The 21,861-nt window shown below is 47.4% G+C and overlaps 1 protein-coding gene across 50 annotated transcripts in view; it reads left to right on the top strand.

The window, feature by feature from the left end:
- Nucleotides 1-10,009: 10,009 nt before the first annotated feature.
- The window catches only part of MAGI1 (membrane associated guanylate kinase, WW and PDZ domain containing 1), a 477,139-nt gene continuing 465,287 nt past the window's right edge, over nucleotides 10,010-21,861 (top strand). For 26 of the 50 annotated variants that reach the window (XM_037903494.2, XM_037903478.2, XM_037903499.2 and 23 more), the window contains exon 1: nucleotides 10,016-10,642. In XM_037903494.2, coding sequence (XP_037759422.1) covers nucleotides 10,333-10,642 — 310 coding nt within the window. In that variant the 5' untranslated portion in view covers nucleotides 10,016-10,332. Of the gene's footprint in view, nucleotides 10,643-21,861 lie in introns of all 50 variants that reach the window. The other 24 variants (XM_043550829.1, XM_043550828.1, XM_043550822.1 and 21 more) reach the window with 3 other exon arrangements.

Genomic DNA, 21,861 nt, shown 5'->3' with positions numbered 1-21,861 from the left:
TTAAGGTGAACTATTACCAGCAGGAGAGTGGGGGGGAGGGAGAACCTTTTGTAGTGATAATCAAGGTGGGCCATTTCCAGCAGTTGACAAGAACGTCTGAGGAACAGACCTGAAGCAAATACTCACCAGCAACCACACACCACACAACAGAACCACTAACCCAGGAACCTATCCTTGCAACAAAGCCCGTTGCTAATTGTGTCCACATATCTATTCAGGGGACACCATCATAGGGCCTAATCACATCAGCCACCCTATCAGAGGCTCGTTCACCTGCACATCTACCAATGTGATCTATGCCATCATGTGCCAGCAATGGCCCTCTGCCATGTACATTGGTCAAACTGGACAGTCTCTACGTAAAAGAATAAATGGACACAAATCAGACATCAAGAATTATAACGTTCAAAAACCAGTCGGAGAACACTTCAGTCTCTTTGGTCACTCAATTACAGACCTAAAAGTTGCAATTCTTCATCAAAAAAACTTCAGAAAGAGACTCCAAGGAGAGACTGCTGAATTGGAATTAATTTGCAAACTGGATACAATTAACTTAGGCTTGAATAGAGACTGGGAATGGATGTGTCATTACACAAAGTAAAACTATTTCCCCATGTTTATTTCCCCCCCTCCCCCCACTGTTCCTCACACATTCTTGTCAACTGCTGGAAATGCTCCACCTTGATTATCACTACAAAAGGTGTCCCCCCGCCCCCACCCGCCTGCTCTCCTGCTGGTAATAGCTCACCTTAAGTGACAGGTTTCAGAGTAACAGCCGTGTTAGTCTGTATTCGCAAAAAGAAAAGGAGTACTTGTGGCACCTTAGAGACTAACCAATTTATTTGAGCATAAGTTTTCGTGAGCTACAGCTCAAATAAATTGGTTAGTCTCTAAGGTGCCACAAGTACTCCTCACCTTAAGTGATCACTCTCGTTACAGTGTGTATGGTAACACCCATTGTTTCATGTTCTCTGTATATAAATCTCCCCACTGTATTTTCCACTGAATGCATCCGATGAAGTGAGCTGTAGCTCACGAAAGCTTATGCTCAGATAAATTGGTTAGTCTCTAAGGTGCCACAAGTCCTCCTTTTCTTTGAGCATCTGTGTTTCCGTTCAGTGATTACTAGAACTGAAATCCCTGAGGAGCAGGACTAAGCCGTAGACCTCGTATGGGGTCAAAATTGGAATGAATGCCAGTGTAGAAGCAGCAGTGCAGAGGTTCCCTGCTACACAGTGAAATCACTGGCAGAAGGGTTACATATAAATTACTGTTGAAATAAATTGAAGGGGAAGGTGATCCAGTGGGTCCTTTCACTAAGTAGCAAGTTTCTTATTATGGTCCCTTAGTCACCCAATGACTCTGTTAGTCTCCAGGCCACATGACACAAAATGATGCAATTTTGCTTGAGAAAGACCTTTGATTGGAATAACAGGGGTATTGCAAGTCGGGATGGAGGTTCACTGGCAGATCTCGGTGTGTCAGTTTTGGCAGTGCCTGCTTGCAGCAGCCTGTCCTTGGCTTAAATCCTGAGATTTGACATTATAAACAAACAGCCGTGTTTGTCAGAATAAAAGTTGAGGCCAGAATCCAGCAATTTACCCACGCGGGCACCGAAGCCGATGGGGCTCTGCACAGGGGGTCAGCACAATTGGAACAAGCTGAGGCCATAGCTGGTTTGTGTCTTTCTGTAGCAAATTTGTTGTTATTACTATATTGCTTCTGTACATGTTTGGATGTAGGTAACTGTATGCCTTTCTGACGCCGCTAAGAATCTGCTCTCTGTTACAAGTTAGGTTTCTATGGGGAGTGACTTTTGGGAAGCATCTATTGGCTACTAGTAGCATCAGTGGGAGCAGAAATCATTGTATTACCGGCTCTGATGTGATGGCTGGACCTGCTAGAGAGCTCAGAAATCTCCCTTCACCCACTTTCCCTAAGGACCAGCTTCTGAAGACCCCAAAGGTGATGATAAGAGGGGAAATTAAAAATGAATCATGCTGGTACTAAATATCCTAAATTTTGTTCATATAAATGATCACCGCTAAGCTTCTCCTTGATCTCCATTAACCTCTGTCCTGGGAGCTTAGAACATGAAGCAAAGCCTTTGGGATTAATAGTTATAGGTAGAAACCATGAAAAATTCAGCAGCTGAACACAGTTTTCACCCCCAACACAAGCAAAGCGCAGTGGTTTTCTATCATTTTACTTTCAAACTTGGGGGGGAAATGATGTGGTTTTGGCTGAGTTTTGACTCTTTGGGTTCATTTAGACCCAAGATTATTCACGGGATGCTGATGTGGCTTGGATAGCATTTGCTAAAACGCCTTACCATAGCCTGTTCAAGAGAACTGCTGTTTATTTCCAGTAGTGCCCACGGTGCATTTTAGAAACAGAGAAGAAAGCACAATCCCTGCCCAGCACAGATCACAGACTAAGGCCAGGCAGACAGACAAGAAATGGGGAAAGGTACATGGGGCAATAAGTAAATATAAAGTTGGGTTAAACATATCTAAATGGGACGTGAAAATCATAACCTAGTTTGACAATGTTTGGGGGAATAGCTGGCTGGGAGATCCAAGACTAACTATGCGACCTTCTCCCTAACATCTGACTGAAACCCCTGTGCAACACCACCACTGTAGGGAGGGAAAGGGCTGTGTACCGAGCTGATACACATATAGTTGGGGAAGAGCAGCTGTAGATTTCCTTACAGCTGGCAGTTCACTCAAGAAATGAGGAGCGGGCAGGAGCCTCCCTAGCTCTCTGGCTGGGGTGCTGAGAGACCCAGTTCAGATCTGTAAAGCTCTTTGAGAGCCTGTGCTGGAAGGAGCTACTGCAGTGCAACACAGTATTGCTACTCCATCCTAATTCCCCAAGATAATCAGGCTCCAATGATCACCGGAGAGCCCTGAGCCAGCGTGCAGCAGCTTGCACCCCACACCATGGGGCTCTTGAGCTTGTAAACAGTCCGCGAGCTTGTCAACTTGTCCCTGGTGGGGTGAGGCCTCAGTCACTACAGGTTTGGTAGCACGCTGGAACCAACCCTGAGACAAGAAACTGCTGAGCACCTCGCTGCCCCAGTGACATCATTCAACTATCCCACGGGGACTGTGAAGCTTCACTAATTAATGTTTGTCAGGGGCTTAATGTCCCTTGCAAGAAATAAAGTAGTATTAGAATTGCAGTAGTTAGAGATGGCAAAGGCCTATTAGATCACCGGGTCCGGTCTCCTGCAAAGGCAGATTATGGCCTCTGTCATCACGCAGATCCAGCTGGAGCATCCTCCTGCAGCAGGCCCTGGCATGGCAGGCCTACCTGCCTCAGTTTCCCTCCTCCTTCTCCTCCTCCTCAATCATTTCACTTCAGGCTCTCTTGACACAATAATACCTTCCTTGGGGGATGGATTATTTTAAAACATTATGCAAATGGTCCAAGACATAAGCCCCAAACATGTAGTTCATTATCTCCCCAGTGCCAGCAGTCATTAAAACTCAAGACATCTTGTTCCTTTGATCCCCCACATATCACATGCTGGCACCTTCAACCACACCCAGACTTTGTCAGTCCCCCCATGTCCTTGTACCAGGACAGCCGCACCAGCCCTTCCAAGTAGAGTGAAACCCCGCGCTGCCCAGCAGGACCCCGCACAGCCTCTCTCCGCTGGGGAGCATCCCTCCCTCCCTCTGGCCCTCTCCTGGTTCCTCTGGGTCCAGCTCTCCAGTCCTGCATATGTCAGCGGGTAAGCTCTTCTGCTGCCCCCTTGCCTTCAACCCTCTCCTTGGCTCTGGCTTTCCATCTTATAGCCAGCAGGTACCTCCCTCTGCTCCTGCTGCCGCTCCTCCTCCTTCTCCGCTTTCAGCCCTCTCTGGCTGTCTGGCTCTGACTGTCCAGCTTGGGATGCTAGTCAGCGAACCCCTCTTACTGCTCTCCTGGCCGTCCACCAGGAAACATCTTGTACTTCCTTCTGGGAGCCTCTCCAATCCTCCTGATCTCTGCTCCTCACCTTCCCGACAGCCAGTCTCTGCTCTGACTCACTGGGATTCTCTCCACTGGGTGTCTCCCTGATCCTTTACAGCCCCTGGGTGCTGCCCTGCCCTCTTAAAGGGCCAAATGGGAGCACCTGTCCTGGTACAGGAGCGTTGGACCTATTTATTCACAGGAGCTAGCCACCCTTGGACAGTCTCCTGAAAGGGCATACTGGATATTTCAGTTCCACTTGCTCTTAGCCACACTGCTAAGAAGGGTTCTCATGCAACAGAGCGAACTGGATATTGTTTAAGTGATTTTGATGGGCAACTTCAAAACTGCTCTACTGTGTGTCACGGGCTCCACGCTGTTAATAGCTGACAGAGATTTTCCTTCTGCTTAAATAGTAGGGGCTGACCATTTGGAGGGCCCCTTCTTGCTGCAATGGATTTCTGAGTGTCTAGAATGAGAACAACATTAAAATCCTATTGGCTAGAATGGATGAGTTACACCTGATGTCAGCATTTAGGACTCGGCGGAGAGATCTATAACTAGTCTCCTGACTCATGCCGAGAGCCAGACCAAGTGAGCCTTATTGGTTCCAGCTAAGGAGGATAAAAGGCTTGGAAGTCACTCTGCAGCAGAGTGAACAGAGAAAGCTGAAGCTTTTGTCTACTCTGTTGTCCTTTAAGTTAACAGTAAGTGCAGCCCTGAGAAAAGAGGGAATCCAGTGCACAAGTGTACTGTGTGAGGAGCAGAATGGGAACACCACCCGTTTACCTCACAGTATTATAGCACTCGTAGGAAAACAACCCCCGCCCCCAACGATCTGTCCTTGTGTCCTATACTATATAATATAGCAGCAGAATTGTTTCTTCATAGTTTTTCAAAAATTTTCCAGGAGACATCAGTGGTTCTCTCAGATCCGAGGGAAGAGCAGCCACAACTCATGTGATATTCACATGGAGCCCAGATGAGTTTAGCTGGGGCAGGGCTGTCACAAAGCAAATCATGCGAACCAATGCTGGGAATAATCTACACCCTGTTCCCAGCAGAAACACAGTCTCTTCCCACTTGCAGACTCAGACTTGTTGCATGAATTCTATCAGTTGGATCTTATTTCTGATTAACAGCCATGCAGAAAATCCCACAAATAAACTATAAACCCTTCTCTCCTAGCTATGCTGCTGTGTCTCATGTTTAGCAGACCGACTGAGCATTCGATCCCTGAGGAATTTAGTCAGCTTGGTCACTGATTCAGCTGTACTGCACAACCCACAAGACAGAGAGGCATGTCATGGCCCTCTGACTGGCAGGTTGGACAGCCAATTGGAGGGACAGATACAGCAGACTAGCAGATGCTAGGCAGTTGTTCTTGGAAGGCCAAGACACTGCAGTGTCACCAGCTTTCAGGTCAAACACAGAGCAGCGGCAGATCTTTGTAATAAAAATTCCCAGTTAGAAGAAGCAGGGAGAAAGCTTAAAGAGATGGAAATGGACAAACAAAATAGTACTGGACTGAAAAGCCTTTGTGGTGATTTGAGGTTCTTTTTGGAAATTTGCTCACAACATTGGCCCTCTGAACATTTCCACTCACCTGTTCCCATCTTCAGTCCATAGCAGGCCCATTCAGAGGTGTTGTACATCCCGTATTTTGGTCTGGATCCCCAGTCCTCAGGAGAGGGTGAATATTGGCATTGAAAGGCCACTGGACCGGGACTCAGGAGACCTGGGTTTTATTCCTGGCCTTTCCGCTGTCTTGCCTCAGGCAAGTTGTTTGGCCTCTTTCTTCTCCTACCCTTTGTCTGTCTGGTCTATTTAGATTATTATGCCATTCAGTACAGATTGTTTTTTATTTATGTGTCTGTACATCACCTAGCACAACGGGGGCCCCACCTCAGCAAGGGAGTTAAACACTACTGTTATACAAATAACAGTAATCATGCTCCAAAGAGCATTTTACCCCTTTTACAAAACGGCCGTACTCTAGTTCTCTATTTGGGGGAAAGGAGCAGAGCAATACCTTTTACCCGGACCAACGACAGCCTCCTGCACGTTGATATTAGAACACAAACATCGTGTTGAAGCAGAGTTCATTGGGCTGTCTTTGGAGGTTAGTGAAACCAGTTTGGGTTCAGCTATCTCTAAGCAATTGCAGCCAGCCAACAGACAACTCTGCCGTAGGCACGGTCGTGATCTTCTGTCCATACCTGTCAGAACACTGGTTCCCACAGACCTTCTTATAGTCCAGCTTCACAGGTCACCTTGGCATAGAAATAGCCAGAGGGAGATGAAGTGTGAGGGAGAGATAGCTAGAGGGCTGGTGGCAAACGTAACGTGACTGTAACGGGACATCTGACAGCTGGCTGTGCAGTAAGCAAAGAAGGGCTTATTTGTTTCAATCCCAGGATCCCAAACAGCAGCAATGTTGTGGGTGGTGCGTGCTCACGGTCTCAATTTAGGAACCAAATTGAGCATTCCTTGCTATTCCGGCTTCAGTCATGGGTAAGACTGCTTGGATCGCTGAGGAAAAACTAGGTGTAGATCGAAAGCTTGTCTCTCTCACCCAACAGAAGTTGGTCCAATAAAATATATTGTCTCACCCACTGCATCTCTCTGAATTCAAATAGGGCTTTCAGCTTCAGGGAGCGTGGAGCTCGTCTGGGAAGGATAACTGCCTTTTTTTTTTCTGCTCAAGTTTCAGCGTGGGTCAGTTAATGACATTCTGGAGATGCTTGCAGAACTTTGGCCCATGGAAAGCATGTTAGGCCCATGTCCTTCTCAGTGGGAAAAATCTAGTAGGGAGATGTTGGTGTGGGATTGTCAATGCCTTTCTGTGGAAGGGCAGGGTGCAGGCTTCTCTTTAGGAATTGGTTCAAGAAGCCATTTTTCACAATCTCTCAAACAATAGAAGTACATTGAAAAAACTATGTCAAAAGAACATTATTAAGGTTGTAAAGTCAGAAATGCCAGAATTAAGGATTCCTGTGCAACCTTAATTTGCTCCCCCCCCCCCGTGTGTGTGCACCTTATGAAACAGTCTTTAATTACATGACTACATTGTATATTTTCCATAGGACCCCTGCCTCATTTAGTGCCAGCCTTCAACAAACCTCTACCACACAGGTGTGAACTGTGATTTTCAAAGGCCACCAACTTAGCCTAATTTTGGTGGGTTTTCTCTAGGGCAGTAAAAGGCACACTTGTGACACCAGGGCAAGAACCCTACCAAATTTCAGCGTGGACATGTTTTAGCTTCGGTTAAAACATTTTAAATTTTTCCCTAAACTCATTCTGTGAAACAGCTGAGCTGTTTCTGCTAGAACTAAAATAAATCAATAAACCAGCTAGAGGCAAACACCCAGCCTGGAAAACTTCAGCTTGAACAGTTAAAGTTTGGAAAAGTTATAAGCAACTGAAAACAGGGTCCTATAATGGAAAGAGTTAGGCAACCTTCCTACCAGCTCCACCTATTGTAACTAATGAAGGAAAGTATGAATTAGTTGCATTTGAGCAATTCAAAAAGGGAAAGACTTGGATCAGCTGTGGAAAAGATGGACATTGCCAAAAATATCGTCATGCACCCAGAAGGGATTTGCTCAGTTTCTTCCCCTGGCTGCCAGGTACTCTTGGGACAGCAGATAGCCAAGCTGCCTCTTCTTCCACTGTGGCTGATCCCCTGGCTGGATCCAAGTTAGCCTGGAGCAGTCAGGAGGGGAAGGTAGATGTGGCCAGCTGCCTCAATGCCCAAGAAAGGAAGGACAGGCAGGGGCGGAGTGGGGATGAGTTGATTGGTGAATAGCAATGGGAAAAGAATAGGAGATAGGGCCAGAAGAAGGGAGGCTAATGGAGATGAAGAATAGAGGACGCTGCTCTGGAAGCTTTTGTCTTAACCGCCCATGGATCAGCTGAACAACCTCCTCGCAAAAAGAAAAGGAGTACTTGTGGCACCTTAGAGACTAACCAATTTATTTGAGCATGAGCTTTCGTGAGCTACAGCTCACTTCATCGGATGCCGATGAAGTGAGCTGTAGCTCACGAAAGCTCATGCTCAAATAAATTGGTTAGTCTCTAAGGTGTCACAAGTACTCCTTTTCTTTTTGCGAATACAGACTAACACGGCTGTTACTCTGAAACCTCCTCTCAAGTTCTCTCCACCACTCCTCTCCGCAGAGCAACCCCCCAGGCTCCCTCCAGCTTCTCAGTTCCCACCTTAGCACCCCCAGACTCTTGTTGCACTCGGAAGTATCATCAACATGAACGCTATAATCCAGGGATTCTCAAACTGTGGGTAGGGATCCCAACGTGGGTCACGACCCCATTTTAATGGGATCACCAGGGCTGGTGTTAGACTTCCTGGGGCCCAGGACCAAAGCCGAAGCCCGAGTCTTACTGCCCAGGGCTGAAGCCAAAGCCCGAGGGCTTCAGCCCTGGGCTGTGGGGCTCAGGCTTCGGCTTCAGCTCTGGGCAGTGGGGCTCAGGTTACAGGTCCCCTGCCTGGAGCTGAAGCCCTTGGGGTTTGGTTCCCCCCCCCCACAGGGTGGTGGGGCTCAGGCTTTGATCTCCCCCTTCTGGGGCTGTGTAGTAATTTTTGTTGTCCGAAGGGGGTCGTGGTGCAATGACGTTTGAGAACTGCTGCAAATCAGTGTGTGTGTGCGCTTCACGCCTGCATTTCTTGGACGTCTTTCCCCTGTCCCTTTCCACCCAACACACGGGCAGCATCTCTCTCTAGCTCCCTCCCTCCCTTCCCCCACAACAGGAATTTGTTCCCCAGCACCCAGGCACCAGCAACGTGGACAGGATGTTTTCCCTCCCTCCACCTCACCCCAGAAAAAGTATCAGGCAGCTTTTTATCCCCATCCCCATCCCCCTTTCCCCGTGTTTCTTCCTCACCCTCTGCTCCCCCACCCCAGCTCATCCCCATCCCCCACCCCCCGGAGCCGTTCCTTGACCCTGCTCCCTCAGCCCCCAGTCCAGCTCCTTTCACCTCCTTGCACCCCATCTTGGCTCCTTCCCCTCCATCGCAGCTCCTCACCATCCCCATCCTCCATCCCTCAGTGCAGCTCCTTGCCCCTTGCTCCCCCTGCAATGCTGGTCCTCTTCCCCCTGCACCCCCACTCCTTGCCCTCCTTTGCTCCCCCATCCCCCCCTCCAAGCCTGGTCCTGATCCCCCTGCACCCCCGCTCCCAACCCAGCTCCTTGACCTTTGCTCCCCCATCCCTCCTACTACCCCAACCCCTATTCCCCCATCCCCCCTGCAACCTTGGTCCTCTTCCCCCTGCACCCCCACTCCCAACCCAGCTCCTTGCCCTTTGCTCCCCCATCCCTCCTACTACCCCAACCCCTACTCCCCCATCCCCCCCTGCAACCCTGGTCCTCTTTCCTCTGCACCCCAGATCCCAACTCGAATCCTTGCCCCGCCAGTTCCCCCTCTTCCCGCCTCCACCCTGCAACTCTGGTCCTCTCCCCTCTGCACTCCTGCTCCCAACCCAGCTCCTTGTCCTTTGCTTCCCCCATCCCCCCCTACTCCCCCAACCCCTGCTCCCCCAATCCCCTCTGCAATTCTGGTCCTTTTCCCCCTGCACCCCCACTCCTTGCCCTTTGCTCCCCCATCCCCCCCTGCAACCCTGGTCCTCTTTCCTCTGCACCCCAGATTCCAACTCGAATCCTTGCCCCGCCAGTTCCCCCTCTTCCCCCCTCCACCCTGCAACTCTGGTCCTCTCCCCTCTGCACTCCTGCTCCCAACCCAGCTCCTTGCCCTTTGCTTCCCCCCTCCCCCAACCCAGCTCCCTCCACCCCGTAACTCTGCTCCCCGGCACCCTATTCCCCAACCCAGCTCCTCCTTCCCTTTCCCCCCCTCCCCATTCAGCTCCCCCCGCCCTTGCACCCCGGTCCGTCCCGCCCCAGCCTGAAGGGGCAGGCGCGCGCGCTCCGCGAGCCGGGGCAGCCGCCTGGGCGCTCCCGGCCCGGGAGAGGAGGGGACGCGGGGGGAGGGGGAGCGTGCGCAGGGCGCCTGCGCCGGCGGCTCCTCGGGCTCCCGGCTGGAACGGGACGGGCTGAAATGTAACCAAACAAGCGGCGTCTTTGTAGCGGCTTAAAGGGGCCGCGGCCGCTTCCTGGCGAGCGGGCTCCGCGCAGCCCGGGAGTGGGGGAGCTGCCGGGCGCTGTCCGGACGGGCGGACCGGACCGGACCCGGAGCCAGGAGCTAGGGGGGAGGCGGAGCCGGAGCCGGAGCATGGCTTGAGCGGCTGGGGAAAGTTGTGCGCCAAGCCAGGCTCGCCCCGCCGGGCCACCTGTTTTGCATCCGCTTGGTTGGCGGGGCGAGGGGGGGGAGCCGGAGCCGGAGCCGGAGCCGGCACCACCATGTCCAAAGTGATCCAGAAGAAGAACCACTGGAGCAGCCGGGTGCACCAGTGCGCGGCCAGCCGGGCGGCCGGCGGCCGGCCGGGGCTGCCCCTGCTCGGGGGAGCGGAGCACGGGCAGTTCCCCTACGTGGGGACGGCGGAGGAGGGCGGCCCGCCGGTGCTGGCCGGGGGCGAAGACGGGGGGCTCAGCCCCGGGGAGCTGCTGCTGGAGGTGCAGGGGGTCCGCGTGTCCGGCTTGCCCCGCTACGACGTGCTGGAAGTGATCCGGAGCTGCCAGGAGCCCATCGCGGTCAAAGCCGTGAGACAAGGTAAAGGGGGGGGGGCGGCAGGGGAGAGCCGGGGGGGGCACTTGGGGTGCAAGGCAACCCCCCCCACACCCTACCAGCCCCCGGGCTGGGCCACTAACTCCCCCCGCCTCTCCTCCTTCCCCTGGGTTTGCTGGGGGGGGGGGGTGAAGTTTTTCCAAGCGGGACCTAACTTCTGGGCTTTCCACCTGCCGGCTGAGCGGCCTCTCTCCCGGCCGGCTCCGGGCGCGCAGTGGCCGGGGGGGGGGGCAGCGTGCGGACCGGAGGGGAGGCTGGGTCCAGCATGGGCCGGGGCACGGCTTCAGCGCCGCCGGGGAAGCCTTGGGCTCTCTCCGCCTTCGCGAGCGCAGATCCGCACCCCCCGGGTTAACCTGGCATAGAGTCCGGGTAGGGCCAGGGGCAAACCCTGGGTCTCTCCCTCTGCCAGGCTTGCTGAGTGGCAAAACAGTGACTTCGGACGGTGATGAATTGTTTGCACCGGAGTTGTGCTTCTTCCCCCCCCCCCCCCCCCATCAGAACATGCAACCAAGGTGACCAGCCCCTCTCTCTCCCTTCATGGGGCAGTGTGGGATCACAGAGATCAAATGGAAAACGCCAGGCAGGGGCAGCTTATTGGTGTGGTTAAATGGTTGGCATACAAATGGTTCATTTTTATCTGTCATCAAGGGTCGGAACATGACCTTTGGAACACCTTGCTCTCTTCCATGCAAAGCCTGTAATTGGGCGTCATTTAGGTTCCCCTGTGCGTTCAGAGCCCGGTTTTCATGGGGAAGTAAATCTTTTAAGTTTTACTGCCTTCAAGGCTGGCCTGCCTTGAGCACAATGAGCAATTCCCTTCAGACATTCTTTAAAGTGTACCGAAACCTCTAGCTACAGGCAGTTCTGGAGGCTTAGCCTTTTGTGGAGCGAAATGCTTGGATCTGCTAGCTAATTCTATTAGGGAACAAAACAAATATTTCATTTCACTGGACCCGGAGGAATTTCCTGAAAGATTGACTCCTGCAGCAGGGATGCATCCCATAGACTTGTAGCATTTGGTTGCACTGCTGGATAGACTGGTTAGGGTCTTGCTAGAGGCATGTGATTGGCAGCTGCCTTCCTTAGCTTGTCAAAGGGTTGGCATGGAGTGTCCAGGAGGAAGGGAAAAGATGTAACTATCCTCCCCCTTGGAATGGTTATTTTGGCCTTGCTTTCACTCTTGGCAGTAGGTCATTTCTGCATCACTTTGAGCCTTGCGGAAGGGAGGTGAAGGGATTGTATGAGATATAGCTCTCAAATGAGGCAATGGAAGACAAAAGCTAGAGTCTTCCCATGTGCAAAGGCAGCTTCACATTTAACAGGTCAGCACAGCAGGTCTAGATAATAGGGTTGTAGTTTCCAGTGTGGGACTTGTTGCAGCAGCTGTTAAGGTTATTTGTATACCCAGGATTTTGAAATAAACAGGATTCTATTGGAACACCTGTAGGTTTGCATGGTGGCCTAGCACACCAGAGTCATCTATAAATGGAGGCAGGAAGGGAAGTTCTGTTAGGATAATTCAGTAGACTCTTTAGGGGAAAGTTTATTACTGCACAAACATGTACACATCCCAAAGTGGAGGGATTTGCTGTGTTTGGCAAATGCAGCGATGTTTTGTGTAGTTGATGTGCAGGCAACAACCTATTTACTTGACCCAAAAGAGAATTAATCTTGTTTTTGTTGTTTGGCTGATGCCCTTCTTGTAAATCAGCAGAGCTCTCCTCTGAACTTCTGTCTGCTTAGCCCTATTAAAAGCTAGTTTTGTAGGTTCTATGCACTTGTTCTATGGACATTATTCACACTTCCATTGTCAGAGGAAATTTTAGGAAGGGTAGTGTATTGTTCCATGTGGTACGTTTATGTAATAATGTGTAATCTTGAGTTGTCACTGTAATAAACGTCTGCTTCCTTTTAAAAATGGCATGTCAGTTCAAAATTGCCCCACATGTTACATAAAGAAGTATCAGAGCAAGATAACTTATAAAACCTAAAATCAATAGAAATGTCCCCCTTCCCTCCCCCCCACATTTTTTTTCCCCAACTGTAGTGGGAGCAATTGTCTTCTTTCCCCTGCTGTATTTGTAACACACAGACCTCGGCACTGAAAACATGGAAGTGGAATTGACTATGAACAATGAGAAACTGATTTTCATTTTCCTGGCTGAGTGAAATGCACAGAATAAATAAACATAAAGAAATGTAAATGGGGTTTTAAGATTTTACATAAGAACTACTTGTTTTGATAATCACAATAATAATTTGAGATTTTCACAGTTGTGCAGAATTATGGGTTTTAAGCATTATTTTTTACCAAATTTTATTTATTTAAATTTTCACAGTTGCAAGAAAATATGGGGGAGCGTCAGGCAATGGGGCGCAGGGGAATTAGACAATAGTTAATGACTGCAGACACTGAGATGCAAAAAGTTAAAGCTTTATAAAGCTTTAAAACACAAATTATCAACATCACATGTCAAAATATACAAAGTAAATATCCCTACATCAAACTCCAGTAACTTCTCAAGCAGCATTTTTCTTTCTATGCCTTTCTGTAAATGTCTGTTATTGATGGAAATAAAATGTCATTGGTTTGTGTCTGTATGGTGAAATGGATGTTTACCAACCTTTACTGATAAAAATCTAATCCTTCCAAGCCTATTTAAAAGGCATGATTTCTATGTCAGTTTCCAGTAGCAGTTTCCCTTTTAATGTAATTTTAAGTGATCATATTCAGCAAGAGTTGCATGTTACTAAAACATGCTGCAAAATAAAGTGTTAAGTGAAGGAGTGTAAACACGTTTTAACTGTCTGATTCCATTTCCCCTCCCCCCTCCCCAGTCCTCAGTGCCTGCTGAACTGATGCTGAAGTTTTGTGACAAACTTAAACTGGAAACTTACATACTTTATTGGCTTGTCTGCTTTGTAGGACATCTACAAGGCTGGAAAAACAGGAAGTTTACTATAAATAAGTCAGTCATCTGCAGGCTTGAACAGAGAAAATAACTGATTTGATCTTGCAGTTAAAACAAACACACAAACAAAAAACAACTGTGAAATCAAGGTTTTATAGGTTAAACACACTCTTCATCATTAAAACCAAGCTTTATAGGATAACAATTCAAAATGCAAATGCTTTCTTTCTTTAATTATATTTCTTTTCTGTAGTGAGTATTCAGTTTGAATGGGCACTTGGATACTATGGTGATTGGGGGGGCACATGAGAGTACAGCTAACTGGAGTAACTGTTTATAAGGGTTAATAGAAGTAACTGTTCATATGGGATTTATGTGTGCTTTAATTTCCCTTGTCCTTTTAATGTGGAATAAGTGAACAGCTTTACCCCATAGGTGCTTTTTTTTTTTTTTTTGTATTACTTGTTAAAAGCATAATTTTATAATCTTTTGCTTTGGGAGAAAAAGGGCGCCTGAAACTTGACTTAATACCTTTCAGTGCTGTCAGAGTTAGGCCAGTAAAGGTAAAAGTGAAAAATCAAAACAATGGAAAATGTTTTAAGTCTGAGGTGTAGTGTTTTTAAAATGGACCACTTTTCCTTTCTGTTGTTGTTTCAGTTTCAAACAAATTGATGATCAGTTCTACTTGAATTAATAAATATAGTTGTATGGACCACTTAATTTCATCTAAGTAAAGAGTGCAAACCTGATGCTACTTCTCCTGAAGAAGAGCTCTGGGTGAGCTCGAAAGATTATCTCTGTTACCAACAGAAGTTGATCCAATAAAAGATATTACCTCACCCACCTTTTCGCTCCTTCTCCCAGGGCCGGCTCTAGGCACCAGCAAAACAAAGCAGGTGCTTGGGGTGGCACATTTCTAGGGGTGGCATTCCAGCGCCGGCCATGCCGCCCCTAGAAATGTTCCCCCGCCACCCCAGCTCACCTCCGCTCCGCCTCCACCCGCTCCCCTGAGCGCACCGCCGCCGCTCCGCTTCTCCCCCCTCCCTCCCAGGCTTGCCGCACGCAAAACAGTTGTTTCGCGCAGCAAGCCTGGGAGGGAGGGAGGAGAAGCCGAGCGGCGGCGCGCTCTTGGGAGGTGGTGGTGGTGGAGCGGAGGTGAGCTGGGGCGGGAAGCGGTTCCTCTACCCCCCCCCCCCCGCCCGTTACTTCCTGCACTCCCCGCCCTCGCTCACCTCCGCTCCGCCTGCTCCCCTGAATGCGCTGCCTCTCCCTCGCCTGAGAAGGAGGGGGGAGAAGTGGAGCGGAGGTGTGTTCAGGGGAGCAGGCGGAGCGGAGTTGAGCTAGGGCAGGGGGTTGCGGGGGGGGGGGGGAAGCCGCAGGAAGCAATGTGGGGGGGAAATGCGGCACGCCCGGGGGAGGAGGCGGGGCCGGGGATTTGGGGAAGAGGTTGGGAAGGGGCAGGGTTAGGGCAGAGCTGGGGGCAGGGGGGGGCATAAAAAAAAAAAGTGGGGGCAGCCAAAAATTTTTTTGCTTGGGGCGGCAAAAATCCTAGAACCGGCCCTGCTTTCTCCCATTGATTTTAATATCACACATTTGATAGTGTAAGACTTGCATTAGCATAATATCTTGATCTGTCCATGCTTAATATTGTAGCTTCCTGCAATAAACTTACAATTTTATCCTTTGGATAAATAGGCAATACTTGACAGAACGTTTTTTTTTTTTTTTTTTAACATTTTTCTCTCTTGTTGTTGTATCCTGATTGAGAGAGCCTGGCACAACAAAAAACAGGGGTTTAACATGCTGTTCTTGACAATGGACAAGTTAACAACTTCTCCATAACAGATCAGTTGTGTGCCTTTCATTTAAAACAGGATGTCTTTTTCGTCTTTGTTCTCTCGTGAAATACAGAGATTGGGGGCTAGTTCAAGATTAGTCAGATTTTTTTTTTTAAACTCTTTGATTAGATGGCATATGTCAAGTTGTACAAGTTCTCCTGGTCACTATAAATGAAAAGGTTGTTGAAGAAAACTAAGACCTCTGTGCACTTTTTTTTTTTTAAAAATTGTTTTTAATTTTTTTCTTAACTACTACCGGCTGAAGTTATGGTACATGAGGATCAGTTTACATGAGTGATGTTTTTGGGTTACTCTGAAGTCAGTATGGAGGGGGAGGGGATTTTTTTTTTTTAAAGTCAAGTATAAGGTAAACAAGGGCAAACATTCATTTCCAAATGGTAGTAACTATGGTTTATCATCTGCTGTCATGTATGTTTGTTTCTTTTTAAAACCTTACCTTGACCCTGGGAGAAGTTCTAAAACATGGTGAGTTGACAGTCTGTTTCTATGGAGCACTGGCATTAATTACATCTGACCCGCCATGAAGTGTTGGAATCTATTCATGTGAATAAAACAGCCCCTTTAAAAGTTTTCTGCATGAGCGTATATTCTAACATCATTTCCCCGAAAGGGGGCCGTGGGGGATGTGGTATATTCTAATTATTTTTCATGTAAAACATCAACAAATATAAAAATAACTTGATGTCTCTATGAATTCGTGTCCAGTAGTTTTACATAGACCGGGAAAGCAGGGTGTCAGGTTGGTTAATAGGTAACGTTAAACATGTGATAGGTAGGTTACAGAACCCATGGCTGGCACTAAAACTGATCAAATTCGGACACTGATGCACAGTTCTGTGAAATGTAAAAATATTTGCATCCCATGTTTATTTTGGACTCCCATCTTCCTGGTTTAGGTAAATGCAAATGAGTTTATAAAACTCTTGCCGCTATTAAGAATTTACTTCCTTGGTATATCATGTGATCTCTCCTTTTGGTTCTAATAAAGGATTGTGTTTTTGTTTTGTTTCAACACTTAACAAAAATGTCAAACAAAACCACGTTGACAATTCCCTGTGCATTTCCAGTTTGACCCACATCCAACGTTTAGATAATAGAATCTGAAGTACGGATAACAACATAAATTTGTACTGATCAAAAATTTCATACTGGCATTTTTGAGGTCTGCATCTATTTTGGACTTTAGAGATTATGTTCACCATTTATACTGCAATAACACCCACAATGTGCTAGCTGCTATCCAAGCATCAAATCGGTGAAGATGCAGTCCCTGTCCGTGAGTTGATCAGAAATTCTGTGCATCTAAAATATTACTGCTCTTAGCACACATGAAACATAGACTGTTGTGTATTAAAGTATCATTGTCGTGAAGATCAGGTTTTTACCACAATCGAGCTTATACACTGTAAGCATTTGTTAGGATTTAGAATGTGAAAATTGACCCTGCTTGTGGCAAAATGATTAGCTATGCATCCATGCACATACCTTTATGTCCTCCTCTACCAAGAGTGGTTACCATCTCAGAGTTATTCAGTCACAGTCTTAATTTAACAGCTCTGCCATTATTAACATTTTAAAGAGTTAATATGAGCCTTTAATGTAAAAAAAATTGGATTATGTTTTTCACAGTAAATTGAATCTTTCAGCCTATTATGTGATGAGACTCTAGGCTCTCTTTATGGGCTGTCGTACTGCAGTACATTTAAACCACAATTATAGCATAATTACAAGCAATGTTTCAAAATTATTGCAATGATAAGATATTAACACAGTTCTAGTGGATTTTTTAAACTGAATTTTTACTTTATGGCAAAAGTGCTTCAGGTCTGAGTTGCTAATCTGCTAAATGTGAAACATGAAATTCACCTGCTGTATAACTCTTTAATAACTTTAAGGACTACATTCAGCAAGTTTGATGGCCAAAACGTGAGTGTCTTATTGCTAAAGGGATAAAATGTAGGGATATGTGTGATTGGGTTGCTAATCTTGTCATACTTGAAGTTGCATCCGTTCTCAGACCTGGTTTGATCACATCCATACGCACTTCTCCACCCAGTTCCTCAAAACAAGGTCCTTAGGGCACACGTACCAAATTTGAAGCACTTCTGCTGAAGGATAACTTTTTGGCCAACTTTCAGGTGCATTTGCCAAGCCATTCCCAAGATGTGGCACTGATAACGAACTTTGAAAAACACTTCCTTCTTTTTTCAGTGGTAGACTATAGATCTCGGAAATCTTGGTTTACAAAGTCCAAACTTATTTTATGCTAGAGGCTGTGAATAGACCCTGTGCGTAGGATTAGCTTGGGAAAGGATAGGGTGGTGGTTACTTGGAGTTTCGGTAACATTTGGGGCCTGCTTCAGTTTCCAGCAGATTTCGCAAACTATTTGTTAGACTTCAGCCCAGCAAACTGGGTAGTTTGCTGGCCAAGAACGTCCTCTGTCAGAGTCCTGATGGAATTTACCAGCTGTGAGCACAGGCCTGAACACCTATGCTGGGGAGGGCAGTGTCGTTTACTGGGCTGAGCAGAACACTGGAATCAGGATCTCCTTAGGTCTTCTTCCAACTCTGTAACACTGAGGATGCATCTGCACTGCAGTTAGACACCTGCGGCTGACCCGTGCCAGCTGGCTTGGGCTAAAGGACTGCTTAATCGTAGTGTATGTGATTGGGCTGGAGCTGCCCAGGCCTTAACATCTATGCTGCCATTAAGCAGTGTGAGTCCGAGTCAGCAGGCGTGGGCCAGCTGGGGATGTCTAACTGCAAGTGTAGACATATCCAGTGTAGCCTTAATAATGCTGCAGTGCCCTTAGGATACCTTTTTTCCAAGGATCACATAGTGTTTTACATGAATTAAGCTTCACAACTTGAACTCCTTGAGAGTTAGGCTTGTATTAACTCCATTCTACAGGTGGGAAAATTGAGGATTAGAGTTTATCAGGTGTCCGAGGCTACACGGTGAATCGGTGGCAGAGCAAGGGTTACAGCCTCGTTTTTTCACAGCCCGATACTAGACTCCCATTCAAGTCCCTTTAAACTCTCTCTGACTGCTTTTCCAGCTGTGAAACAGGGTTAATATTTACCTGTGTCACAGGGAGCCAGTGACGTCTTGTGTAAATATTATGATTAGATACTATCATCTGCCCCTGCTCTGGGCTGTGCTGCCTTTCACAGAGATAGGAGCAGCTAGAGAAAGCACTTTAACCAGGGACCAAAGAACACTACTGGTGTCCTCAGACTCCTTTCTGTAGTTCTCACTTCTTGCCCTTGTACAGATTGGCTATATGCTCTAGGCCCTCTCACCCCTTTCCTCCTGGTCTCCAGCTCTCTCTCTCTCCCTTTGTCTCTTCATCTAGCTAATCCCCTTTTAACATAACCTCATTGAAACAATTTAAATTACTAATTTGCCACCACTGCATTGATTTTTCTGCTTCTGTGTTCCCCCTCCCCCCGTGTGCCTGCTTGTTTCTTCAGAATGATTGTCAGCTCTTTGGGGCAGGGATTGTCTCATGCTGTGTTTGTACAGTGCCTAGCATGGTGGGGTTGGATTCTCATCCCCTATGCAGTACTGTAATAGACATGACTAATGATAGACTATTTGCTTGAAGTAATGTCTCAGTGTCGCTGATTTGAAGGTATACATTGTCCCCAAATGTGAAATAGTTATGGGTGAGGACAAAGTCACAAAATTCAGCTACCAGGTTTGCCGTGACATTATCGGGGAGACTGTTCCTGATGGCTTGTAGTCCATATTTGTGTGGAATGTTGGTGCAGAGGGCTTCTACATCCATAGTGGCCAGGATGGTGTTTTCAGGAAGATCACCGATGGATTGTAGTTTCCTCAGGAAGTCAGTGGTGTCTCGAAGATAGCTGGGAGTGCTGGTAGCGTAGGGCCTGAGGAGGGAGTCTACATAGCCAGACAATCCTGCTGTCAGGGTGCCAATGCCTGAGATGATGGGGCGTCCAGGATTTCCGGGTGGGAGTGGATGTGTCATTACACAAAGTAAAACTATTTCTCCATGTGTCTCTGCCCCCCCTCCCCCCCCACCCCCCATTCCTCACATGTTCTTGTCAACAGCTGGAAATGGACCACCTTGATTATCACTACAAAAGGTGTGTGTGGTTTTTTTTTTTCCCCCCCCCCCCCCCTCTCCTGCTGGTAATAGCTCACCTTACCTGATCACTCTTGTTACAGTGTGTATGGTAACACCCATTGTTTCATGTTCTCTGTGTATATAAAATCTCCCCACTGTATTTTCCACTGAATGCATCCGATGAAGTGAGCTGTAGCTCATGAAAACTTATGCTCAAATAAATTGGTTAGTCTCTAAGGTGCCACAAGTACTCCTGTTCTTTTTGCGGATACAGACTAACACGGCTGCTACTCCGAAACCAGGTATTGTAGGAGACCATTCAAGGTGAAGTGGCCAGTTAACACTGCTACAGGCGTAGGGCAAAAAAGGGGGAGTTAGTGGGTTACAGATTGTTGTAATAAGCCATAAATCCAGTGTCTTCATTAAGACTGTGATTTAATAATACAAGACCCCAGCTTGGACAGAATGGACGTAGTTTGACAATTGCGATACATGCGGTGACAGGGCTGTGGGCAGAGCACTCTCCATTTTTTCCTGGCTAGAAGGTGGGAATGGCCAGGTTAGACCTTCCGAGCCAGAATGTCACCTGGAGCTGCTGCAGAGCTAAGGTGTCCATAGTTAACAGGTCAACTACTAGCTGTCAGGTGGCAATTCATCTTCCCAGTCTTGACATGTCGTCTGCCTTACAAAGAAGGGGGTGGGGATTGTTTAGGGTATGTGACCTGTGCACTGCCATGCTGCATTTCAATGGTTTTTCCTGACACGACACAATTTTAAGAGAAACTCTTAACATTGAATTTCCTGTCTTTCTGTTTGCTTATTTATTTTTTTAAAAAAAAATTACAATGTTGTAATGTATTAACTTCTGGATACATATCTGCAGCCTTAATTCAGTTTAAAATATTGAACTCGGATGTAAAGGAAATAAAATTGTCCCTCAGAAGGTCTCATTCAGGCTAAACACCCAGCATCACTGCACATGTGAGACCAGCTACTGCATACGCAGAAACATCAGTGTAAGCAATCCTCATCCCTTTTCCTCTCCCCCGCAAATGTTCCCCAAACTTGATGGCTTGGCTTTCACTTTGTTTCAGGCCTGATCTACAACTAAAACTTATTGACCTACCTACATCACTCAGGGCTGTGACAAAAGTCATGTCCTGTGCCATGTGGTTAGGTTGACCTAACCTCCACTGTAGAGGTGGCTATTCTTCCATTGACTTAGCTACCTCCTCTCGGAGAGGTGTATTAATTACACCGATGGAAAACCCCACCTAGGATGTGAGGAGTTTCTGCGGCTGTTGCAGCATGGAAATACTGCTCAGCTCTTCAGCTTTGGCGACTAGTCCCTGGTATGTGAAGGAAACCCTGTGCCAGCTCTTTCAGGAGTTGCGTGCTGGGTTAGGTTATCCCTTCCCAAGAACGGAGAATCTGGATCGGCTGTTAGTTTTTTTTCTTTTTGGGAAGAAGCATTAGGTGGTTCTCTAGGCTTTGGGAGTTTCTCGCTATCCAAACATGGCATTTTAGCAGCGCTTGGTGTCTGGATATCATGGTTCCCCTGCAGGGCTCCACTGATCTAGTGGAGGCAAGTACTGCTGTTTCTAAATACGCCTGGTCTAAATACCAACACACCGATTTTGTCTGCACCTCATTAACCCATGGCCACAAATGAGCGAAGACAATCCGAGCTCTGCAATAGCACCTACGTGATTGGCAGCCTCTGACCAGGAGGGGAAGAAACAACCTGCCTTGAGAATGGTGGAAGGTTGCGGGGGATGGGCATGAGTTCTCCACTTCCAAATGACCTTGGTAGTTGTCTGCCACTGAGCTGGTATGGTTTTATATTTATGGGCAGGCTAGGTGGGTAACATCCTTCACAGACTTCTGGGAGTTGCATGGCTCGGGGCAGCTGGGATATTTTCAGCCAGATCCATCCTTCAGTCTCTAAAGGTCAGACACACCATCTATCCTCTATGCATTGACACTTTAAATGGCTTCCTGAATTTTTCAGCAATATTTTTCAGAATTTTTCAGCAACATTCTCTATGCTAGTTCCTGACTCTGCCTTTGTCAGCTTCTAGTCTGAAATGACTTCTTTCTTCTGCATTGTGTTAGTAATAATGTAAATATTCTTAACCACCAGTCTTTGAAAGTTGCATTTAGTAGTTTTTTTTGTTTGTTTGTTTTAAAAGAAACCAAATCAGTTTTTCCTGCAGATCCTGGCTTTTTTGGTTACATTTTCACAGACTTGTTGTTTGACTGAAAACAGTTCTTAGTTTGAGGTGGCTTGTGTCACAATTTTTAAAAAAGCTCCGTAGTTAAAATTTTTGTTAGATGTG

This window comes from Chelonia mydas, chromosome 7 (genome assembly GCF_015237465.2).
Source record: "Chelonia mydas isolate rCheMyd1 chromosome 7, rCheMyd1.pri.v2, whole genome shotgun sequence".
NCBI lineage: Eukaryota > Metazoa > Chordata > Testudines > Cheloniidae > Chelonia > Chelonia mydas.
Note: the sequence above shows the minus strand (reverse complement) of the source record. Positions and strands in the feature narration are given on the sequence as shown.